The sequence below is a fragment of the Thunnus albacares genome, chromosome 16, assembly GCF_914725855.1.
Source record: "Thunnus albacares chromosome 16, fThuAlb1.1, whole genome shotgun sequence".
Lineage (NCBI taxonomy): Eukaryota > Metazoa > Chordata > Actinopteri > Scombriformes > Scombridae > Thunnus > Thunnus albacares.
The window spans coordinates 11352603-11371145 of NC_058121.1; the positions used below are offsets into that span (position 1 = coordinate 11352603).

Consider the following 18543-nt stretch of genomic DNA (forward strand, 5'->3'; position numbering starts at 1 on the left):
ATTCAAAGCTGCAGAGTGGTAACTGAGAAATTAATTGTGATACAACAAGTAATTTCTGCTGTCCTTCCCCTCAGAGAGCCAGAGAATCCCTCGTGAGAGAAGGAAGTCACCATCCGCCACTCCTCAGGACACCTAATGTGACAGAGGAACCTCCAGACTCTCCTGTTCCCTCCGTAATAGTGACAGAAAGTGACCATTCTGTGAGGAACATTTGGGCAGACCACCGGGCTCGCAGGGCCATGTTCCCCACCAGACAGCGAACCATGCAGCCTGATGATGAGGACGAGGACATCTACCAGATGTTTGTTCCCACAGAGCCAAGCGGACCAGAACCAGAGACTCCCACAGAGAGGTCAGAGGCCACCTTGTCGCCCAGGACAGCTCGGCCTTGTAGCTGGCACGTTGAACAAGTTCCCACTGTGCAGGTTGACCCTCCACCCAGTGAGAACAGAGTTTTGCGGAGGGCGAGCAGTGCAGGGGAGAAGGCTACAGAGGCTCGACAGAGTCCTGACGATGACCAGTCCGGTCACAGCAACCTGGAAGTGATTCACACTGAATCATCCAGCAATGACATATCTGGATCCTCATCAGCCGAGCAGCTGACAATAGACGATATTGAAAATGTATATGACAACATCAGCTATGAGGACCTGAAGAGCATGGGCCTTATTAGAAGAGACCCGGAGGAATGCCAGTCACGGAACGAGACTTTTACACTTGCACAGGGTTCCCAGGGCCAGGCAGCAAGGGCGTCAAATGCTCCAGAGGTTCCAAGGGTTAATGAGCCTATCATCGAACCAGGCAGTTCCTCTGAGAGCAATCGGTCCTCCACACAGGAAGGGAAGCCATTTGGGACATGTGAGCTCAAGATAGTGGAGGAGAACATCTATGACACCATCTGTTTTAGGGAGCCCCCATCAAAGGAGCTCAAAGGCATGAATGAAGGCAATAAACTTAAACAAGAGAGAGACAGTCTGCTGGCCTCAGAACAAGATCTGACTGGAAGCATCGGAGGGTTTGTATCCGAGGAGAGCCTCCGCTTCGGAGAGGATGAAGGACCATCCTCCCATCATGCTCTGTGTTCTTCAGAACCAGATTATTCCTCCTCATCTGCTTCAGAGACCTTCTCCCAACGCTCACAGAAAGGGGATAAGATGTCAGAGCAGGTCGATGAGATCTGGAACGACTTGGAAAACTACATCAAGAACAATGAAAAGAAAGCTGACCGACTGCCTGCTGCCTTCCCAGTTAGTGGCAGTGAGTCTCCCAAGAAGACCACCTCAGTCAAAAACAGTTCTACAAAGAGCGCCCCTGTCATTAGTCCCCAAGCAGCCAGCCCTACAGCTAAGAGTCCCCCAGCACATCAGCCGAAACCCCCGCCTGTAAGCTCAACACCATCATTCACCATCCCAGTCATCAACCTCCCTGACCTCCAAAGCGAAGGCACCACTGAAGAAGAAAGCCACAGTCCTTCTCCTACTTCACGCCCGCTGCCGGTCACCCCAGAACCCCTCCCAGGCACAGTGAAGAGCATTCGTAACAGACTGGCTCGCCTCAGCAGCGGCAGCTTCCGCCTAGAGGATGACGACCTGGTGGAACTTCCTCCAAAAAAAAACCCTCAGAAGGAGAATCCCATCAAGGATATCCACAGTTTGTTTCCAGGAGAGCTGGCAGGTCTGGACTCACCGCTGGCCTCTTCCTCCCTCCTGTTGGGTGAGTCCGTGGACTTCCCCTTGGAACTGATGGACAAAAACAAGAGCCGGGTGTTCCTGATGGCACGGCAATATAGCCAGAAGATTAAGAAAGCCAACCAGCTACTGCGCATGAGGAGCATGGACCCTGGAGATTCTTGTACTCGGGCAAGAGCTGAGAAGAAGCAGAAAGACCTGGCAGCCATCTTAGAGGAAAAGAAACAAGGGGGAGCTGCCATAGGTAAGGAAAAACTTTTAGATCTAGTTTCTAAGTCTAGTATTATTGACTAGCCAATACCCAAACTGCTTAATAAGGTCACTATCAGTGCTAATACCAATCCGTAGACATGACTGTACATTGCTATATTTGGTCTCGCTTCATGTTTTTAAGACTAAGTTGGGACGGTTTTTACATTTAAGAATAAGACACTCACACCTTCTTATCATCCTCTGTATTCCCTCTTCAGGTGCAAGGATAGCAGAGTACTCCCAGCTCTATGACCAGATAATGTTTAAAGATTCTCCCGGTCTAGCTGGTCAGACCTCCGCCACCCCGCATCACAGCCATCCAGGGCTTCCTTCCTCTCCGTCCATGCCTGAGACCTCCCTGGAGGAGGACTGGCTCCACTCCACCTACAGCAACGGAGAGCTCTCCAGCTTGATCTCCTCATCCAGTGAGGTGGGGGGCGCTCGAGCATCTTCCACCCCTCAGCGCAGGCTCACCTCTGCCTGCTCCACCCCCTCTCTCAAGAACCTCCCTCCCTCTCCAACCACTCCACCATCCCAGAGATGGAGCTCGTCCATGTCGTCACCAAGCGAAAAAGAGGAGCATGTGTACAGTTCCATTAAGAGACATCCTTCCTTTAATGCTCCGTCTTTGCCCGTTTCAAAGTCTTCCCCATCCAGTCAGTTTCAGTCAGTTGGCTCTCTGGGCAGCCCGCAGCAGGAGAAGAACAACCAGGCTGGACTCAGATGTAACGGACCCGCTGTGGATCGATCCACAGACAGACTCCATGGCCCCAGTCTGGGCCGGGTCGGTCGGCAGAGCAGCCTCCCAGAGAGGTCTACCCAGGGACAGTCAGACCTCACCTTACATGACGGCCAGCATGTGGTGGTCCTGAACCGGGCTTCTGCACTGAGCATACTCTCCGCCACCCAGAACTACCTGGCCAACTTTAAGGACAACGGGGAAGATGACGATGACTATGTAGAGATCCGCTCAGAGGACGAAAGTGAACAGGAGCAGGACAGGTTGGCGCAGCGAAGTGGCAGCTCGGCAGCCCTTTCCCATCAGAACCGGGGTCTTGTCCATTCCCAGAGTTTGCCGTGCACACCGGTGCATTCCTGCGAGCGGCTGAGGTCTCTGGAGCGTGACAACCTGGAGAAGTACCTGTGGAGTGAGCCACGGGAGAGCCAATCCACCATCGTCCAGTCTCTGAGGGATAAGTTTCAGTGTCTGAGCTCTAGTAGCTTTGCCTGAGTCTATATGCCAACTGAAAGCCAAATATATAACCTACAGCATATTGCAACAAAAGGGACACTGCTGCTTTGCCTTGGATGCCCTTCATCTACTCCAACATCGTAGACCACAAATAAAAATAAATATTACATCAATGTAACACATCTTAGATCAAAAACCATTGTCTTTGATTGCAAGCATATGTATAACAACATATGTGAATACTTATATTTTCTGTTACAGGGCTTCAAAGTAAAACACATAAAAAGTTACTATTAATTGTCAAAATGCCACATCAAATCCTGCATGTGAGCTGCCTTAGCACTTCCAGGTTCAAACAGTTTTCTTGTGTATGTTTCAAAGAGTGATTATCTGGTGCAGGGGGAGTTACAAAGAAATCAAAGTACAAATGTTCTCAGTTGTTTATAAAGGCATTCAGTATGACTGAATGGGTTTTAATGCTTTGCTTTACTTGCCAGCCGTATAGAGATCATTTGAGTCATGTGAATTGATTCTGCAGGCACTACAGACAAAGGACTTGTGCCAATAACTGTCAAGATAAAGATAGTCCAGAATATATGCTACCAATTATAAGAAATAGAACCTTTTCCGTGCACAACATCTCAAACCGAAGTACAAGCGTCAAAGATCTGAAGATCTTTAGAGGATCTTGACTTCCAATGTCAAGCTCTGTCTTGTAATTTACTGGTAAGGTTATTTTAACTGCATTTTCAGCACTACAGTAGTTAATTTTAACCTGTATAGGAGAGGTGAACAGATTGGTGGCTAGTGTTTTTTAATTGTGCTTACACTATCAAACACTTGGAACAAGCGGCTTTACAAATTTGCAGTCTAGATTTGCTACTCAGGATAGATTGTCACTTTTAACAGCTTTTTAGCAATAAATTTAACGAAAAAGGATGCAACTGTAAAGAAAACATGTCGGCTATTACAAGATCCAATAGGTTAAGTATAACTAGACTTAGACCCGTAAGTCTGTTTGAAGTTATTGTATTTCACTCTACCAACTTTGACATCAATAGGGTATTGTGCTTTAAAATCAAAAGAAGATGCTGATATTTTAGATCATCTATAAGAAAACTGTAGGAGTTCATATTTATTTTGAATCTGTGCGCAAGTCTGAAATGTTTTTACATATTATGGTCTGGGGCATCCATCGTGTAGAGCGAAATATGCATCTCCACAAGTGGATGAGTTTTTTTTTGTAAATTTTACTCATTTTAATCTGTTTTAAAGAGGGACCACGAAGGAGAGCATTAAGGAGAGTTAGTTAAAAGACTACAGTACTGTATTTGGTGTACATTTGGTGTTTTTTTGTTTTGTTTTGTTTTTTTACTCAAATGGATAATCAGCTGTTTGTTTACTTTAAGTTATGGGACACTCCCAGCTGTCACACTACTGAAATCCACAGTCACAGAAAGATGTTGAAAATCACAGCCAACTAATTGTCAGTCACATCAATAAGTTTCATACAGCACAATTGTTTTTTTTGTTTTTGTTTTTTTTTTGTTCCCTTGAAGCAGCCCCAGTATTCACTACGCACACTTGTTGAAACATTTTTTAAAGTCACTTAATGTGTCGTATTTATTTGAAAGCATCCCTAATGATATTGCCCCGTTATCTCTATTCCTTCATGCCACAGACAGGTTGTAAATGAAAGTTAGTTATTTATTAAAAGATGGTTTTATTCTGATTCAGGTGCGCTCACAAAATTTAAATCAAATACTGTGAATATTTTCAGAAAATGGTAGTTTTTCTATCACGCACTGCTTAATGCAAGTTCCAAATCACAATAGCCACATGAAAAGTTGAAAAGCACAATATCATGGTCTACTGTTCATATCAGGAAATATGCATCAAAAAAAAGTTAGGAATATGAAGTATGTTTTTTTTTTTCATCGTACATTTGTGTCCTCTATTTCACTGGTGGGGATTATCAGTCTTCATTGACTCTTTTTTGCACTTTTCTGTCTTTTTTTAAACGTTTTATTTGTAAACACTTTGTAAAGATGTACATTTTAGGAAAGTTATTCTTGTATGCCATAGGTATGCTTTATATTGCTTTAATGTTTAAGTTAAGTGTACTGTATTTTTTTAACGGCCTAGTTGTCATTGCTCAACAAAATGTACTGGAGGTAATAAATTCAAATTAAACTCGTCTTTGTGTTTTTGTGTTTATCATTGAATAAAGAAGTCCCCACATTTATGAATCAAGTATAAACAATTCATCACCCTTGAAAGGAGAATTGTGTTGAATCTTGTAGAAGCATAGCAGCCTAAAAATATAACAAAATCTGAGGTCATCATTATAAACTTAAAAGGCTGAAAGCAATGTTTATCTGCTGTGGTTGAAAGTTTCAAGCTTGTTTCACCTCTGACCACACCCAGTATCACTGATGGCTGTGGTTTGCTTTCTTGCACCTGTAACCACACCTGACAGTGATGTCACAGGATCCTGGGAGTACACTTGTATGTCACAGCAGCAAGGTAAGAAGTTAAATCACTGGAGGTCAGCAAAAACAAGATTTTCAGGGTGTGTTAAGTCAGTCTTTAAAGACTTAATCACTGATGGTCACTGAGGTATAAGAAATAATTAAGCACTTCTTTTACAGAATGTAGATATTTGTTACATGTCACAGGATATCAGTTTTCATTCTCATGTAGGGAAATGTTTAGAGATGATCACTCACTCTGAGGTTTAATCATCAAACCAGACAACATCCCAGGGCTCCGTGCCTCCCTGCTAGGATGCTGTGCCATGCAGCTCTCTCCTGTTCTCCACTCACTCCTCTGCAGCCTTACATGGCACACACCCCCTTAACCCCATTTTTCACACTACTCCCATCTAGTTGGTGGTAAAGGATACAAATGGAAAAAGGCACATTTCAGTAGTTTTGTCCCCTCTACCATAGCAGTACTGAATTGAGGATCCCACTAATCACATACTTTATATGTATGTAGTGATTTGTTGTTTTATGAGTGTATGTACTGTACAAATCTATGTTCTGGAGACATGCATAATGCAGACCCAACCACTCAAAATCAAAAAAATGCCCAAAGAAAGCCAAAATGAGAGGCAGTATGCCCTCAGTAAATAAGGAGTGTAGCCCTACTGATGGACTTTTGAGGTTGTTACTATATATTATATTTGAGAGTTATAAAAACCTGATAATAACACATCTGCTAATATCACTTTTTTAAAAATAAAAACATTAACAACATAAACAAACAGTTTTGATAAAGATCCTTTAAATTTGTTTGTTAGGAAATAAGCGTGACCAAGATTTGTACTGTGCAGGATATTCTACAGCTACAGAAAAAAGTAATTGCCAGTGCTCTTTGGTAGAAAATCCAAGGAAAAACTAAAATCACCATATATTATAGCATCACTTTGTACTGTGCAAATCCTCCAAAAAGGCAAACAAAGGAAAATGCTACTCAGTACAAGGAGAAGAAATAAGAGGAGAAAAAATGGGGGGAAATGTATGAAAGGAAAAAAAGGAATATCTGTATACTCCATTATGTGAAAATAAAAACATCACTACTGTATTCTTCTAGATAGTTTCATTGCAGGTGTAGCTCTGTGCACTGTGAAGCACATTTTTTCCTGTAAATTAAGGTATGGTCAAACTATCGTCGACTACTCTCTTATGATTTCCAAAATTCAGACAAATCTTGACATCATTATGGGCAAATTCTTTATTATAAGATGAGATGCATAAAAAAAGCCTACCTTAAAAGTGTTCCTGACAGATTTTCACATGTATCTCTCCTCTGTTAAAAACTCAGAAAACTCAGAAAACAGAAACAGAAAACAGTTCATTTTTCATTTTTGGCAGCTTCAAACCACACCTCTGGTCTTTCTTTTTTGTTTGTTTTCTTTTTGTGTTTTGTTTTATCTCTACTGATTATCTTATCTTGTCACTTCTATTTCTATTCAGGATACAAGAATAAATTATATAAGGATTTATATTATATCAGTTTCCTGATTTTATTTGTCATGTTTGTGTAATGTTCTTTAATGACTGTATATATTTGAAATTATTTTTTTAAAGCACTGTGAGATTTTTTTTTTTTTTTTTTTAGCACTTTTTCATTTTTCATTTTCAGAATGAAATACAAATAAAATGTATATTATTTGTATTTTAAAAACTGTCGTCACGGGACATGAACAGCAGAGGACGCACTGGCAGCCCGTCTCCTTGACAACGTCTCAAGAACCAAGAAGAGCGAGGAGCGTTTAGTTCAGAGGAATTATGGGAAATGTAGTTTTTAATGAAGCAACGTCAAAAAACGTAATTTTCTGATTTCTATAAGGGAGCTGGTTGACTTGAGCCCTTTTACAACCTTACAGTTTATGTCGGTTTTATAATTAAAACCCTTCATACTTTGATTCCCGCGCTGTAACTTCTCGAACCTTCTGGTCAATACCCGGTTACCCAGAGTGCATTGCGCCACTTCCTTTCTTCTCGGTCTTGTGGTGGTCCAAAATGTCGCTACTTGATGGTCCGTTAAATGTGCTCGGCCAGAGAACAACTGGCGAATCTGTTCGCACTCAAAATGGTGAGTGGTTGTGCTGTATTTGCTTGGCGTTTCAGATGCGCTTCACTTCTTTTCTCTGCTTCTCAAATTGTCGGCAAGAAATCTTAGTCATTTACTGCAAGTAGCACACGTGCGGCTTATGCTAATGCTAGCAACGGTTCATGTTAACTTTAAAGCCGCTACTCCGCCTCTGGCGTATTTTTTTGCAAAGCACAGTCAGGCCTGCTATATCTACACAATGGCCACTTAACGCAAACAGCATTTATTAGGACTTCTTACTCCCATTTCAGTACCTTCCACTCGCACTGCCATGAATGGACGGCTATGCTAATGGGATAGAAAAAACACTGTCATGGTCTGAAGGTGTGGCTATGGTTCTGTATACCCCACTGAATAAAATGACAGAATAGAGCAATATCAAACGTGTTTTTTGGGATTTAAGTGAGACATGTCTGTACAAATTGTGTATAAATGTAGAGTGAAGCTTATTCAGTTGTAAGTTAGTAGCATCTGTCTCCTTTTCTTTGCAGTCATGGCCGCAGCATCCATCGCCAACATTGTCAAGAGCTCCCTGGGACCTGTTGGCCTCGACAAGATGCTGGTGGACGACATTGGGGTCTGTGTCACATTCAGTAATATCTCTTATCTTTTATATAAGTCTGCGTAAATGATAATTAATGGTTAGGAGGAGGTTCTCATCATTTCTTTCTCTCACTGTCGTCTTGACAGGACGTGACCATCACCAACGATGGAGCAACCATCCTGAAGCTGCTGGAAGTGGAGCACCCAGCTGCCAAGGTCCTGTGTGAACTGGCTGACCTGCAGGACAAGGAGGTCGGAGATGGGACCACGTCTGTGGTGAGTGAGGCCAACAGCTGCAGACGCAGAGCATCATAAACCCGCAGGGAGAATTGAGTGTGTTCGGTCAATTTATTCAGGCTTTTCTGTCCTTGAACATAACACCAAGTTGTAGCAAGTGAATTGTAATATCCTGTTTTAGTACCATGCATCTGCCTTTTATTACGGGTGTGTGGCTATGCTAACAGGAGAGAGAACTGTCCTTCAATGTCTGAAGAGGCTGAGCAGCCTTATCTCTGCCGCCTCTAATGAAATGATGGTACACTGCCAAGTCCATAACTTTTTTTTTTTCATTGTTGGTGTAACAAAGCATCCTAAGCTGCTATATGGGCCCAGTTCACACAGTTTGTTCTATTCTTCTAGGTAATTCTTGCCGCAGAGTTGCTCAAGAGTGCAGATGAGCTGGTGAAGCAGAAGATTCACCCCACATCAGTCATCAGTGGATATCGTCTGGCTTGCAAGTAAGATGCTAACATTGAAAACAAATCGTAAGGCTTTGCTACATTTTAACTGTAAATTTGGTTGCATATTTTCTGATGAACAAACTTGTTTTGTCTTCTTTCAGGGAGGCAGTGCGTTACATTAATGAGAATCTCACTATCGGGACAGATGACCTGGGCAGAGAGTGCTTAATCAATGCAGCCAAGACCTCCATGTCCTCCAAAATCATTGGAGTGTATCCTTTCTAACTTTATGAGGCTATGAAGAGTTTGCAGTTAGTGGGCACAATTTGTATTCAGTGGTGTTTACGTTTCTTGTATGTGAGTGGAACAGTTCTGTGCTGCCTTTATCTGCCTTGACCCCTGAGCCCTCAGTGATGCAGATTTCTTTGCAAACATGGTGGTGGATGCTGCCTTGGCTGTGAAGTTTGTGGATGGCAAGGGTGTGGCCAAATATCCCATCAACTCTGTCAATGTGCTGAAAGCCCATGGCCGCAGCCAGAAAGAGAGTTTCTTGGTTAATGGATATGCATTGAACTGCACAGTTGGCTCACAAGGTATGTTGGTTATGAAGCCTGGAATTCCTGTATCAAGTTTTTGTTATCTCAAATGCAGCTGTTTATATTCCCATTTATTTTTGCTGCTATGTCTTGCCTGATGGCGTACGCAGTGATACGCGTGGGAGACAGTAAACTGGCTTTGGAAGGAATGTAGTCACAGTAGTTTGTAAACTGTGGCACCTCTTTTCTGGCCAGACAGTAGAATATCGCCCTGAAATTAAATGACATAAGTTTTAGTCCATTTTGTCATGCTTGTTGAAGTTGTATGGTATAGTTGATTTTAAATTGATTATTGAATTTAAGTATTTCCCATGTTGAACAAGCTGTTCTTTCTGTCCACAGGCATGGTAAAGAGAGTTGTCAACGCCAAGATTGCTTGCCTGGACTTCAGCCTGCAGAAGACTAAGATGAAGATGGGAGTCCAAGTCATTATCAACGACCCAGAGAAGCTTGACCAGATCAGACAAAGGTTGATTATGGAATATTTTTTTCCTTCTGCTGTCTTACAAACATGTGCTCAAGAATCATCCCATTTAAATTTGCTGTGACACTGAATCAATAGTTTACACAGTGATACGCGTGGGAGAAAACATAAGCAGCCCCGAGTCAAGGCAGCAGCTTCTCTCTGAGCTGCTGGTCCACTATTGTGGGCTGGACAATTTTTTATAATAAAGACTTTATATGCATAATGCGCAAGATCTGTACTGTAGTTTGCTTACAGCATTCAGCTAAATTATATATTTTTTAACACCATAACAAAACTTTGCATAGTTCATCATGTCACATTGTACTGTCTGCCTGTAGTTTCTTTTTTTGCTGAACCATACAAATCACTATTGACTTGTTAAATTGGACGTCTGCACAGATGCCATTAAGATAATGCTTTATATTTCTGTACTGTCTATTATGTAATCCTAAATATCACTGAACTAACTGAAACAAAATGTAACTTTGCTGTTCTAGGGAATCTGATATCACCAAGGAGAGGATCCAGAAGATTCTGGCATCAGGTGCCAATGTCATCCTGACCACCGGTGGCATTGATGACATGTGTCTGAAGTACTTTGTGGATGTTGGAGCCATGGCAGTGAGGAGAGTTCTTAAGAGGGACCTCAAACGCATCGCCAAGGCAACAGGCGGTAAGAAGGAAGCATGTCGTAGTTTGTGCTGATGGACTTTTAAGTTACAGACATTTTTACTGTTTTGGTTGAGCCCTGATATTCACCGGTTGAAACTAGTGTCAGTTTTTGACTTTAGTTGTATTTGTCTATTTTCAGCCACCCTCTGCCCTTCTCTGACCAATTTGGAGGGAGAGGAGACATTTGAGGCCACTATGCTCGGCCAGGCTGAAGAAATTGTGCAGGAACGCATCTGTGACGATGAACTCATCCTTGTCAAGAAGTAAGAAACGCAACTATATATAGAAATGTTTTATACTTGCTGAAACTGTAGCTCTGTCAGCAGTTTTGATAAACTGGTACAATGAACAATAACACAAAACTGCTGTTTTCTCATTCTCTACTATTATCCTCGCAGTACCAAAGCACGCACATCAGCCTCCATCATCTTGCGCGGGGCCAACGACTTCATGTGTGACGAGATGGAGCGCTCGCTGCACGATGCTCTCTGTGTGGTGAAGAGGGTGCTGGAGTCCAAGTCTGTGGTGCCAGGAGGCGGCGCTGTTGAGGCAGCACTGTCAATCTATCTGGAGAACTATGCTACAAGCATGGTAAGCCTGAAGAAATGTGGATTTAAAAAAAAAAAGTGGTGATTTGCAATGAGCATAGTGTTGGGTTGTAACTCATTGAATATTTTGTTTCTTCAGGGTTCCCGAGAGCAGTTGGCCATTGCTGAGTTTGCTCGGTCTCTCCTCGTCATCCCTAAAACACTGGCTGTAAACGCAGCACAAGACTCCACTGATCTGGTGGCCAAGCTTCGCGCCTTCCACAATGAGGCTCAGGTCAATCCTGAACGCAAGAATCTTAAGTGGTGAGTCTGTCGCCTTACTGCACCTGTCATGAGACTGTAATATCTTTCTTCAACTTGTCCTGCACCTTGTGAAGTGGCACTACGGATATAGTTGTCTGTACTGGAATTCTTGAGCGCTAAAAGTCCAATTCCAGATAAAGACCCTTGTTACGTGCCAACCTCTTGTTTCTCCTCTGTGAAGCTAAGCATCGAGACAAAAAATCCAGGGTGTTACAGGAGAGATTTTGCAAAACAAACTTTCTGTGAGCAAGTTGAATTGTATTTGACCTCTTTTTGTGTCCTGCAGGATTGGTCTGGACTTGGTGAACGGCAAGCCCAGAGACAACCGTCAAGCTGGCGTGTACGAACCCACCATGGTTAAGACAAAGAGCCTCAAGTTTGCCACCGAGGCTGCTATCACCATCCTCCGCATTGACGACCTCATCAAACTGTTCCCAGAGCCGAAGGAGGGCGGGCAGTCATACAGGGATGCTGTGCAGTCAGGATCTCTAGAGGGTTAAAAAGCTGCGATTGGTCTTGATAAGTTCAGCGTCTGTATTTATACGTAAGGAGCTCTTCATGGCTGTTGCTCTAGTGTAGGCCGTGCACTTTGCCTGTTTACTGTTCTCCCACTCCCTTTGGACTCTCGCTTCCATAGGAACTGTAAGTGATTGTTTTTTTGGTTTTTTTTTTTGGACAATTAATAAACCACCAATGGCTGTAAATGACCGTTGATTTGGTAATTCAAAATGGCTACATGTGGTTATTGTGCCGGCTTCAGTAAAAGAGTGAAATAAGTACTTGACTCTATGGCTTGGAGTTCTTTTATTGATATGTTCAACAGCTAGATTACAGGAAACATTTTCATAACATCTGTCTATGTACAGGAAGCACTCGGGTAAGGAAGGCTAGCATACTTAACCTCATGGCACTTAGCTGTAGTTGAAGGCTGTTGTCTGCACAATTGATCAGAGAAACAAGGTCCATCAATCAATTGGAATGTTAAAAAGGTATCAGATTTGTCTTTAGAGCAAGTTAAATCTATTGAATGATTTAAAATAAATTACACCAGTAGTTGCAAAACTATGCTCAACAGAGAAGGTAGCATGTCCTCCAGAGCCTGTCTATACTGTGAACTAACACATTTAGTATTCCACTTATATCAGTTGTACTGGTGACTGAACACAGCTGGTTTTACATGGAGATCGTCCACTCTTCATCGACTCTTTGCAATATGTCGCTACTTAAGCACACCTAACACCAGGTTATACAAACAATTTTAAGTTACTACTGCTTAATGTTGAAGCTGTCAGTGTACATTAGATTTACATATCTATAGTGACAAGACCTAAAATCCTCTGATATTAAAGTCAGTGGTTCTCAAACTTTTTCATGTCAAGGACCCCTAACAGAAACAAATTAGACCACAGACCCCAATTTCATAAGATTATGTCCCAGGGTCCGAAATCTGATAAGAGTTTTGCTTTTAGGTGTTTTATTACAGAAAGTGTATGAAACCCATGATAATAGTCATACATTCTGTTCTTGTGTCACTTATGGATGGAATTGTAGTTAAATTATTCCCCTCTTTGGGGGTCCCCAGATGTCACTCTGAGAACCATTGTATTAATTCACATTGTACACAGCTAACCTGAGGAGGGTTGAATTTAAATTTAAGTTTTTCACAGTGAGAATTGAAAGCTACTGTTGGACAGGATCCAACAATCACAATAAAAACCATCACTTTTACCTCAAGTACAGTGACTGGAAGAACCCAGGTAAACATTATCGTGTATATATATATATCGTACCTGTAGTGTAAACAGTGTCAGTGTCCCTTCTCCATTTAAAAACATGAGATTAAGTGCATTCTGTAAAGCAGCATCATATTATCGTCTCAAACTCTCTCCACACACATGGCGATGCCCATTCCTCCTCCGATGCAGAGGGACGCCACGCCTTTACAGCCTCCGGTCCTCTGTAGCCCGTGCAACAGGGTCACCAGCACTCTGCAGCCAGACATACCGATAGGATGGCCCAGAGAAATGGCGCCGCCACTCACATTCACCTGAGGAGAAAACGAAAACATGTCGGTGTAAAGACGTAAATCTGCCAGCTGCAGTTTTAAGGCACTGAACCTCATTTCTGCATTTCTTTAACCTCCTGTTGTGTGATGGTTTCTAACCTCTAAGATACTCAGCTTTTATGCTACTTTTGTGGGCTAAACTTGACTCAAAATTAAAATCCATCACCAACTGAGACATAATATTACTATTAATGCTGAGCAGTCAGACTTACCTTGTCTCCTTTCAGACCTAGCTCTTTGACCACAGCAACAGACTGAGCAGCAAACGCTTCATTGATCTCAAACAAGTCAACCTGGTCTAGCTGCCAGCCCGCTTTCTCCACCTAACAGAGGAACAAGACATGAGAATGACAACATTAAAAACAGGGAAACATTTTCTCAAGCATTGTTACAATTAGCTGCTGCTGACTGCTCACCGCTTTCCTGATGGCTGGTATTGGCCCAGTTCCCATGATGGACGGGTCAAGGCCAGCTTGAGCCCACGATACAATTCTGGCCATGGGTTTTACGCCGCGCCTCGCAGCCTCTGATTGGCTCATTAGGACAGTCGCTGCTGCTCCATCATTTATACCTACAGTAAAAACAGCTTTAAATATGATGCTGTACATGCTAGACATCTGAGAGAAACCTTAGTGATGTCATCTTTTTGCACACCAAAAAATAAAGAGCACCAACTCCCAAACCTGAGGCGTTGCCAGCGGTGACGGTGCCGCTGCTGTCCTTTATGAAGCAGGGTCTGAGTTTGGACATGCTGTCCATGTTGCTGCCATGACGAGGAAACTCATCCACCTTCACCTCCACTGGACCTGAAGACGACAGAAAAATGTTACAATAAATGCACACCAAGGACAGATGACACAATTTTTCTGACATATAAGGATCAACTACATCCTTTAAAGTACTCCTTGCCTTTTCTGGACGGCACCATGACGGGGACAATCTCTTGATCAAAATGTCCTGCTTTCTGCGCAGCCTCTGTTTTGTTCTGGGACTGGACAGCGAACAGGTCCTGCTCCTCTCGACTGACACCCCACTGCTTTGCCACATTCTCAGCTGAGAAAATATATTAAGATTTATTACAACAGTAACTACTGATTTATATGTCATCATACAACATAAAAAAAACACTGGCTGCTGTACAGAAATCACAAATACATCCCAGACCTGTGATGCCCATGTGGTAGTTATGAAAGGCATCTGTCAGACCGTCAGCCACCATGGAGTCCTGCAGGGAGGCGTCGCCCATCTTCACTCCTGCTCTCATTTGCAGTGTGTGAGGAGCCTGAGAGGACAAAGAGGAGACATACAGGAGCGCTTATTATGAAGCCAAGTACATTACCAGTAGCTAAAGGAACAGGCAGGTTTTCTGGTCTAACTAGAGAGAAAAGACTAGTTTGCTATAGGATGATTTAAGGGCTGCACCATTTAGTAAAATATTCTTAAATTCTGATGATTTTTTCTGGATGAATGATCATAAAAAACCTGTGTTTCAGGAAGGGAACATTTTATGTGGCTGATTGTATCTGTTGAGCCTTGCACAGATGACAAAGTTCTTTGTTTGCGATGTAATGTAAGAAGTTTTGTTCTTGTCTTTATTTGGCAAATAATTCACCACTGCAACTGTATTTTGGTGTATTGTAAGTCCATGCAGGACAAAATAACTAACTTATAAAGGATAGATTGTTCTTTTTACCCACTGAATGTTGGAAAACATTGACATAACTATTTAATTTGTTGTGCACCGGCATCAGAACTACAGCATTTAGACCTAGGGCCAGCTTTCTGTTCTAAATAGTTCAATACTAGAGTCAAACTGCTACCAAATTATACTTTTTCTTAATACATTACTGTGAGAACTATTAATATGTTTTTCTACCTTTCTTTCTGTTAACAAAAAATCCAGAGTTCTCAAATGAACAAAAATAACCTTGTGTAAGTAAAAAACAAGTAAAATTGGCATCATTTTTATATAATCAGGCACTATTCAATCAGAGAACAAGTAATTCTCAATACACAGTAAAATGTGCCAAAGTAGGGTTTGCATTCCTATAAAAGCCCAGTAATCATAGACATGATTAAGAGAGTCATTCTAATTTGACCAGACATTCAATGCCAACTTTTGGTACTTGATTACTGCCAATACTCAATGCACAATGCTATTTCTGCCCATTTTACAGTAGGCTTTTAAATCAGATGCCCACATACTCCTTTACCCACCTGATCTATATATATGCAATTTCATATCCCTCATTTTATAACCTACCCTGCTCATACTCTCCATGCCCCCTGCCACCACCACAGTAGACTCTCCAGCCTGGATGGACTGAGCTGCCAGACACACAGCCTTCAGCCCGGAGCCACACACCATCTGGCAGCTCCAGGCCGGGACAGGGTAGGGGATACCTGCCCCAACGCTGGCCTGGCGTGCCGGGTTCTGTCCATGACCTCAAGGACAGAGAATGAAAAAAAAAGCAAAGGCAGTGAACACCAATGAAAGAGAAGGTTAAGTGAGCAGAAATATTGAGAGAGAAATGTCATATCAGGTTGATGTTGACTAATACAGCTGTTATGGGATCTCTGCCATGCATGAGCACACTTTTAGGATTTCCTAAGCTGTTACCTGCTGTTAGGACGTGTCCCATGATAACCTCAGAGACCTCCTCTGGCTTCACCCCAGCCCTCTTTAGAACGTCCTTGATCACCACTGAACACAGGTCATGCAGAGGTACCGTGGACAGAGCACCGTTCAAGGACCCTGAGTAAAAATGGGAAGTAGAGGGTCAACATACCATTCAGTAAACATATTTTTACCAATCATTTTACATGGAGAGGAGACTTGTGCTGCCTTTGTAGGTCAACAATGCCTAAATACTTGTATTACAGGCTGAATCAAATAAACGTCTTTTTAATGACAGTCTCTTTAATGTGGTTGTTTTGTTGGTGTTGGTTTAGTGCTGAAACAATGAGACAATTATCTGATTAGTCAATCATAAGACAATTAACTGCCTAAATATATTTTATATCATGGTGTCTCACACGGTATCTGTGTCATATTCTGTTCTTCAACATATTTAATTGATAAATTAGGTCATTTATTAATTTTTAAAAATGCCAAAAAATTAGCTGCTTCCAGGTTTACCTTGTAATTTATTTGTACATTGAATACTGTTGGATTTTGAAGCATAAGTAGGACAAAACAGGCATTATGAGGACGGCACTTTGGGCTTTGGAAACCATTTTCCACCTTCTACAGACTAAACCATGGATTGATTGAGGGATTATTTAAATTTTTGATTTGAAGTTCTGTAGGCCTGAAGTGACATCTTTGAATGCCTATCAGAGTAGTTTTATATAGATTGACTGATTAATCAACCAATAGTTTCTGAATTGATTAATCTAAAATGTAATTAACTGATTAAGTAATAGTAAAAAGTTCATTTCACACTTTTTACTTTTTAATACTGCAATAGCAAAATCCTATATTTAACTTTGTTGTGGACATTGACATGAAACAATGAAAAATTACTATATAAACACATATTAAGACTTTAAATTGGCAGGTATGATGTTGTGTTATCTGTCTCATTGAAGGATGTCCTGTTGCATTTCTGTCAAATTAAATTAAATATCACATCCAGGAGAGGACACACACACACACACACACACACACACCCACCCACCCCTACGTGACAGTACGTTATAGGCAGCCAATGATTTGGAGTCCTGCCTCGTGGCACTATGACCAGTCAGCCAATCACTGCGCTCAAAACACTCCGGACACTGGGGCGAACCAATCAGTGCTCAGCAGACTCTATCGTGTCTAATTGAATGACACCAACCACTCTCCCAAATTAAACAAGACAAACATCATATTTATACAATGAAGCACAATAACTAAACAGATTGTTTATTTACAAAACAGTTAGTTTAACCACAGCAACGAGCTACAATGTAGCAACAGTAGATTGGAAATGTTACAGGAGCAAAGTGTTTCCAAATAACGTGTGTGTGGTAGCTATTAAAGGATTTTACCGATTGGTGTCCGTGCGGCAGAGACGATGACAACAGGATCTGTGTTCATGTTGATAGTCGGCTGGTTGGAGTCCTTTCTTCAGAGAAATGTTCCTGTGTGTCCAACCTGCACTGTACTCTGTTGATACTATTTCCTAGGATGGTGAAGTCATGACACGCCCTACTCTGCCTCTGATTGGCTAGTGCTCCTTGCCTTCATTGGTTGGGTTGGTTAGTTTTAGGCATGAGCAGTGAGATTGGTTAGGGTTAGGGTAGAATATCAGGGTCAGCCAATCAGAGACAGACTAGGGCAGGTTATTATGTCGCCGTCCTAGGGAAATAAAAACGCGACCAGGCGATATGAAACTGTAACTGAGGAGAAGATGCACCACAGCGCCACCATGTGCTCCGGAGGAGGAGCGCTCCTTCATGAAAGACCACTTCCTGAACTGAATTAAAGCAAATGTCCCCAGGCAGCAGTCCCATTTAATGTTACATGAAAATATATCAAATCACATACTAATATTTATACTAATACTAATACAAGTATACTAGTCTACAGATATATTAATATTACTAATATTAATATTAGTTTGTGTGAAATTTCATGAAATATGGCTGTATATACTGTATATAACCACCATGTATATGAAGTAACATATTTTTTACCATTCAATATTTATCTCAGCACTCTTCACTTCTTTGCACTATTTTTATCCTGTTTACAGTTCACAGAGATGGTTCCAACTGTTTATATTCACTACTTGTGTCTATATCTGAAGATTTTTGTGTTGTTATTGTGTGTAAGCACACTGAGAGCCACTAAACCAGTCAAATTCCTTGTGTATGTGGACATACTTGGCCAATAAAGATGATTCTGAAATATGTTGGAACACAAGGTATGTTG

General features: G+C 41.9%; 3 protein-coding genes and 1 non-coding gene across 6 annotated transcripts in view; 3 read left to right on the forward strand and 1 right to left on the reverse strand.

Annotated features, from left to right (window-relative positions):
- LOC122965369 (pleckstrin homology domain-containing family G member 1) overlaps positions 1 to 5330 on the forward strand; it is a 75744-nt gene extending 70414 nt beyond the window's left edge. For all 3 annotated transcript variants that reach the window (XM_044329385.1, XM_044329387.1, XM_044329386.1), the window contains exons 16-17: positions 75 to 1932; positions 2159 to 5330. In XM_044329385.1, the coding sequence (XP_044185320.1) occupies positions 75 to 1932; positions 2159 to 3171 (2871 nt within the window). In that variant the 3' untranslated portion in view covers positions 3172 to 5330. The remainder of the gene's footprint in view (positions 1 to 74; positions 1933 to 2158) is intronic.
- A 2177-nt stretch (positions 5331 to 7507) lies between these two features.
- Positions 7508 to 12344, forward strand: tcp1 (t-complex 1). Its single transcript, XM_044377163.1, has 12 exons — positions 7508 to 7734; positions 8244 to 8329; positions 8443 to 8571; positions 8935 to 9032; positions 9137 to 9247; positions 9387 to 9568; positions 9914 to 10040; positions 10535 to 10710; positions 10849 to 10972; positions 11108 to 11300; positions 11397 to 11560; positions 11847 to 12344. Exons 1-12 carry the CDS (start codon positions 7662 to 7664, stop codon positions 12058 to 12060), a joined length of 1677 nt encoding a protein of 558 aa, XP_044233098.1. The 5' UTR covers positions 7508 to 7661; the 3' UTR covers positions 12061 to 12344.
- On the forward strand, positions 7991 to 8129 carry LOC122965833. The gene has a single exon (XR_006398312.1). It is a non-coding gene; the product is annotated as a small nucleolar RNA SNORA29 (small nucleolar RNA).
- A 3-nt stretch (positions 12345 to 12347) lies between the features above and the next one.
- On the reverse strand, positions 12348 to 17840 carry acat2 (acetyl-CoA acetyltransferase 2). The gene is made up of 9 exons (XM_044377164.1): positions 17658 to 17840; positions 16246 to 16380; positions 15889 to 16070; positions 14790 to 14907; positions 14535 to 14678; positions 14309 to 14431; positions 14042 to 14196; positions 13838 to 13948; positions 12348 to 13607 (listed from the first exon to the last, which is right to left on the reverse strand). Exons 1-9 carry the CDS (start codon positions 17704 to 17706, stop codon positions 13437 to 13439), a joined length of 1188 nt encoding a protein of 395 aa, XP_044233099.1. The 5' UTR covers positions 17707 to 17840; the 3' UTR covers positions 12348 to 13436.
- Positions 17841 to 18543: the final 703 nt, after the last annotated feature.

Excerpts from the sequence above, each read along its gene's own strand:
- tcp1 (XM_044377163.1), top strand. The coding sequence starts at position 7,662 with ATGTCGCTACTTGATGGTCCGTTAAATGTGCTCGGCCAGAGAACAACT. Across the intron at positions 8,330-8,442 it reads TGCTGGTGGACGACATTGGG|GACGTGACCATCACCAACGA; the intron begins GTCTGTGTCACA and ends TCGTCTTGACAG. Across the intron at positions 10,711-10,848 it reads CATCGCCAAGGCAACAGGCG|CCACCCTCTGCCCTTCTCTG; the intron begins GTAAGAAGGAAG and ends GTCTATTTTCAG.
- acat2 (XM_044377164.1), bottom strand. The coding sequence starts at position 17,706 with ATGAACACAGATCCTGTTGTCATCGTCTCTGCCGCACGGACACCAATC. Across the intron at positions 13,949-14,041 it reads TACCAGCCATCAGGAAAGCG|GTGGAGAAAGCGGGCTGGCA; the intron begins GTGAGCAGTCAG and ends TTCCTCTGTTAG. Across the intron at positions 13,608-13,837 it reads TAGGTCTGAAAGGAGACAAG|GTGAATGTGAGTGGCGGCGC; the intron begins GTAAGTCTGACT and ends TTTTCTCCTCAG.